This window comes from Procambarus clarkii, chromosome 49, assembly GCF_040958095.1.
Source record: "Procambarus clarkii isolate CNS0578487 chromosome 49, FALCON_Pclarkii_2.0, whole genome shotgun sequence".
NCBI classification, from domain to species: domain Eukaryota; kingdom Metazoa; phylum Arthropoda; class Malacostraca; order Decapoda; family Cambaridae; genus Procambarus; species Procambarus clarkii.
The window spans coordinates 25,259,061-25,265,204 of NC_091198.1; the positions used below are offsets into that span (position 1 = coordinate 25,259,061).

Genomic DNA, 6,144 nt, shown 5'->3' on the forward strand with positions numbered 1-6,144 from the left:
TTTATTCATGTTTTGTTTATTTAACGTAATTAAAATTTCATTGTTAAAGTTTACTTGTGTTTTGTGTGTCTTCTCCTTACCTTACCACAGACGAAGTTCCAGATTTTCTATTTTTTTTTTAATACTATGTGACGAGGCCATACCCCTAGCTTTGAACAGCCGAACACCAACGCGTTACCGTCACAATATATATATATATATATATATATATATATATATATATATATATATATATATATATATATATTTATATATATATATATATATATATATATATGTGTGTATATATATATATATATATATATATATATTTATATTTAATATAAACTCCCACTAATGTGTAAGAATCGATTTGTGAGAATATCGCAGAAATTCAGTCTGCTAAACAACATACAAATTGCTATCGGAAATATAAATGAACGTAAATATAAATTCTTTATAAATTCATATAAATCAAATAAATATAAATCTCACAGGCCGGTCCCCACAACAGGGAATAATTTTCTACATATCTGTGGATCCAATTGAGTCCAGTTGTTTACCTTCTTTTATTAAGGATAATCGTTTGATAATAAGTTTACTTTATTTAGTATATTATTGTTTACTGGAATTCAATTCAACAACAATTAGCTGTTCCAGTGAATAATATTATAATGTAAAATAATTTCCACTCTACCCCTTTCTTGTTTATTTATCACAATCCAGATTAATTGACTTGCATTACGAGAAAATATATGGACGCATAACATATCTATTTATGACGTAAATATTCGTCATACCCACTTCCTTCCTTCCACATTTAACATTAAATGAATAATATAGTTTAGGCTCGTGACCCCTACTGGGAGCTATTGCACATGTGTCAACCCAAGAGGGAAGGAGAAGAGAGCGACGGCAGCCATAGTTTGACTGACAAGCAGTGTTTGGAGCTTGCGTATTTTACCAGCCCATATTTAAGTTATCCTAGCAGCAGAGGATGCCAAATTGTTGGAGCAGCTTCATCATTAACCAGACACTCGGCTCGGCGAGCATTATCACGATAAGTCTTACTAATAGTTGGTAGATTGTGATCACTAAATATCGAACTTGTAGGACGCTCGTCGTTAGGCTGTATGGACTCTAAATAACAAAAAAGTGAGTCCCATGCTAGATCGAGTCCTCATTTTCATTCAGAAATAGGTGCTAATTAGTATTGGTATAGGCAAATCTTACATTTTACTCGTATTTCAGCTTGTGCCACAGTGACAAGAAAGGTGATAAGCCTCAACACTTGTTCTGGGACAGCCTGTTTCGACGAGCATTCTTGACGTGACTGTCTTGACGTTTACTCCTATTTCTACAACACAGCAAAGCTGCTGTTTATGTTCTAAATTAGTAGAATACCAACATTTCAATTACTGATCTTCAATATAAGATCATATATTTACTAGCATTTATATATTTTTGCCATATGAATTATTACTGATATTCTTGATATCTTATTGGCTTGTATTTGGTACGCATTAGTATCTCATTGTTTTTTTTAAAGGATATGCATTAGTATTTTACTAATTTACCTCGATATGCATTAGTATCTTATCAATTTATCAGAGATACGCATTAGTGTCTTATTTATGTTATAGTGAGTGCGTACTTGTATCTCATTATTTGTGCAAGTAACGCATTAGTTTCTTTGTACTATTCAACCCCCCAAAAAGTGTGGAGGGATTTGGCTCTATAATTTAATTATTATTCTACAGTCCATTATTTATATTTTCATGAACAATTATTCTTGAGATCCATAGGCACTTGTTCTCTAATTTATTCCAATATATATATTTAATTTATTTTGCCCATAAAGGAGTGGTCTTTCGACATTATTATTATATTCTGGAGCCAGATTTCCCCACAGACTCACTTGTATTTATTTCAGAGTTTTACTTACACCTGCGGTCTTAAGAGTTCTTATGGAGAACAATAAACTCTCCGGATTTAAACATATATTTTGAGAAAGTAATTCTCAGTATTTGGAAGTTAGTTCATGGTCCCGGCTCTAAATATTTATAAGTGTAGTTTTGCTCCTACTAGCCAAATTTTAGCCAAATTTAAAAGTCATACTTAAGATGTATCAGAAGAAAATAGAGATATCAAGTTCTACCTCCCCTTCTCCGCCCTAGTTTACTCCCGTAGAATCGATACTATCAGTCTAATCCCCTGAAATTTAAACCCGCTGTATTTTAATCATATTAAAATAGATCAAAGCAATTACCGAGGTCCAACTCTTGTCCTTCGCCTTACATTACTCCAACTACCCCATTATTAAACTATCAATTTCCCTAAAATTTAAAACTGCTGTATTTCAGATGTAGTAAAATACAACAATTTCGTTACCGAGCTCTAGCTCTTGTCCAACGCTTTAATTTCTTTTGAACAACTCCATTGGTATCCACCCAAATCCCCTGCGATTTAAAATATAGTTTTTTCAGATGTAGTAAATAAGACAAACATATGTGGGGGAAAACCTGACTCCAATAACTAATAATTAAATATATACTTCGATAGCTATGAAGGACCACCACATTTTGAGAAAAAGTGGAAAACAAAATAAGACAATGGAAAAACTGATCCCTAGAACTAGTGTCCTATGGATCTTAGTGAAACTGTATTTCTGATATAAATGGAGTCAAATTAACTTACACAAAATTGGGGGGTTACATGCTAAAAGATTAACACATCCCTAGCATTATTCTGGTGCTGGTTCTTCACCAGAGTAAATAAAATATGAAAGTAAATAAGGTTGAATATATAATATTAATTGGAGGTAAATGCTCCTCAATATACTACTGAAATGTTGAACAGTATCAGTAAATCAATGGGTTGGTATAATAGATCTCTTTGGGAGATCACTACTATAACTACAGAGTTATTGTTACAGATAAAACGGGGACAGCTTAGCTGTAAATCTAGTGAGGTGTAATCAGTTGCTACGCCCCACCGACGACGTGTTGCATAGGGCAAATTGTTGCACGGAGCGGTGGGGAAGCCTAGCACCTCGGTTGGCGTCGCCTTGGTACTGAAAGGCAATTACATTGTAGAAATCTTCTACATAATAAATAACTACAAATAAATCCTAAATCATGAGGATAACTGTAGGAAATTTCAGCCAATATCTGTGCAATTTATATTCAAGCACTGTAAATTCCTTCTACAGAGAAATAATGCAAATAATCATCTATTTAGATTGTAAAATTACTCAAGACACGTACGGGATTTATTTGTTTGTTCTACGGCCTAACGACAACTAGCCTAAATTGTGGCCACATAATAACAAAAAGGTAAACCTAGCTGCCGAGCCGCGTGTCCGTTGATGTGGAGACTTGAGCAATTCTTCGTCCTCCAGCTGCTGCTTGAAAGGCGTTGACTTTGGAATTGCTCATATGCTAGTCGGGGACACGGCTATTGTGCCAGATAACGTGGCACCGCTCTACTGGTCGTTGGAGCGAAATAAAAGTGATCAAAACGTATCTCTGCTACACGCTGTCAATGCAACCTGTCCTCTTAAAAAGAACGTCGCTTTTGGCCGTTTGCCCGTATGGCCGAATTTGGACGTAATTTGAAAATGAAAAAAAAATAAAAATAAATTTGGGATTTTTTTTTCAACAACAGTAAGTTAAGGGTCCTCTGATAGGTTAGGTGGGCAGGAAATTCTCATAAAGTTTCAAAACGTTATGAAAAACGTTAATTTAAAGTGTCCTCTTATAACCTCTGCGCGTACGCCGGACGACTCAAATAGAAAACGGAACAGAACGTCACTTTTGTGAGTCGATTTCATTTCAAATTACGTCCAAATTTAGCCATATCGCGCATACGAGCCAAAAGTGACGTTATTTTTAAGAGGACGGGTTGGTCAATGGCGTCCACGTCGTTCTCTCGTGTCGTCCTCCTCTTTCTTATTGCGCATGCGCGGCTCTCGATAGACATCTCGAGCATAAATGTATATGTATATATCGCAACTGACTAAGGAAGGAAGAGGTAATGACGAGTATTAATATCACATTAAATTCTTCTGTGATAAAATAGAATTTCTCGTAACATAAATTGTCTTATTAAAGTTGTACAGTCAATCGAGAAAATTTAAAGTAAATCATTTACATCAAAGTAATTTCCTCTAGAATGTTTAATATTAATTAAATAAGGGAGTTCCAGTAAGTAGTAGTATACTACGAAATTAAACTTATTAGTAAGTAACTATTTTTAGTAAAGGAAATAATAAACTGGACTCTTGTTATGAATCCAACTAAATGTGGAGAGAATTCATGTTACTGCCTGTCGTTCCTCACGTCGTCATTCTGACTAGGAAGACTCTGGCAATATGTCTAAATAAATCATGATAATGATTAAATCTACAAGTTAGTAATTTTAGCAACTACTTGTGGTTAATACAAAGGTTGTATAAAATACAAAGATGTATAAAACTGTTGGTTATTTCCAACATAACTCCGGGGAGAGAAAACTCGGGTCGTAGTTCAGGTATTAGTACTAACGTACACCTGTTTCTCTATCCTGAAGTTATATTCATGGGTTAGTAGGTTAGTACGCACCTAACGAATGTCCCGAATCTGTGGTAGATGACTAAGTCAACATGGGGACGTAAATAAACATTGAAAATTATTGATTAATTCCTTCGTAAGAAACAGAAGAATATTAACAAAAAATAAATAATGAATAATTGATTCATTTAAGATTAAGGAAACCTCATCAATACGGTGAGGCTACTGTCCAGTCACTATGACTCGTAACTAATTACTGGACATCAAATCATCACTGCCTCAGCGTGGTCACCTCAAGTTTAAATGATAAGTTATCTACTCTTGAATGGAATCAAAATATTGTTTAAGTTTCTGTTTGCAGTTCTGAGCAGCGACTCTTGATGGTCTTGTGCTCGGTTGAGTAGAATCATTGTTCTCTGAAACTTGGGTTACAGGTATATCTGTAGAACACTCGTGTTCTGCTAACTCTAAAGGTACTAATTTCTCTAGTGTTTTCAAGGTAGTAGTGCCTCGACACTGAACTTTAACAATTCGTAAAATACCATGGCGGTCAGGATGGATGTCGACAATTTTACCTATAGGCCAATCTGACCTGGGTCCATCACTGTCTACTAGGACAAGATCACCTGGTTTAAGTTGAACTTTATTGTTTGGGCTTGCAGCTCCATAATGATATTCTCTTAAAGCAGTTAAATATTCACGTGTCCAGACCTCATTCCATTTCTCTATTACTCTTGAAAGGTGTTTATAACTCTCCACCAAGTCACTTGCTTTGACACACGAAGGGTCAGCTGGATCCTCGTCTCCTAGAGATATTAGAGGTCTCAGAAGACCACCATGAATCAAATGAGAGGGACTCAGGGGTTCTCTTTGGGAGAAATCTTCTGTTAAGTAGGTTAGAGGTCTGTTGTTGACTTGTGGTTCAATTTCCACGACAAGGGTCTGTAACTCGGTGAGATTAATTTTCTGCCGGTGTAAGGTTTTTCTTCGGCATTTCTTAACAGTTCCCACCATTCTTTCGTAAAAACCGCCGTGCCATGGTGCTCTTGGAGGAATAAATTTCCAATAGCATTGTCTCTGTTTGAGCACAGAGTGTACTTCTGGATGGTTCCATATTTCTTGTAAGCAAGCTTCTCCTGCCACGAAGTTAGATCCATTATCTGAGATCATTAATTTTGGGCAAGGTCTTCGTGCAGCAAATCTGCAAAAGGCTTGCAGAAAGGCTTCTGCACTCATGTCAGAAGTGACTTCTAATGTACTCCTCGTGTGGTAGCACACGTGAAAAGGCAAATGTAGGCTTTCACTGGAATCTTGTCCGGCGTGCCTGTTAAAATTAGTGCTCCTGTATAGTCGACACCTGTGATTTCAAAGGGACGAAGGTGGACGACTCGCTCCTTAGGTAGGGGCGGTGGACCTGGATAAGGACGCACTCGAGCATCATATCTCTTGCAGATTACACAAGACTTGATTAAAGATTTGACAGTTTGGCGACCTTGGGGAAGCCAAAAACGTTGTCTGATTTCAGTAAGAGTATCTAATACTCCACCATGCAATGTATTATGCTCATGGTAATGTAAAACTATGAGTTTAGTAATGATGTGGTGACATGGAAGAA

At 36.1% G+C, this 6,144-nt stretch overlaps 1 protein-coding gene across 1 annotated transcript; it reads right to left on the reverse strand.

Annotated features, from left to right (window-relative positions):
* Positions 1–4,844: 4,844 nt before the first annotated feature.
* On the reverse strand, positions 4,845–5,765 carry LOC123749879 (uncharacterized). Its single transcript, XM_045732002.2, has one exon. It carries the CDS (start codon positions 5,763–5,765, stop codon positions 4,845–4,847), a length of 921 nt encoding a protein of 306 aa, XP_045587958.2.
* Positions 5,766–6,144: the final 379 nt, after the last annotated feature.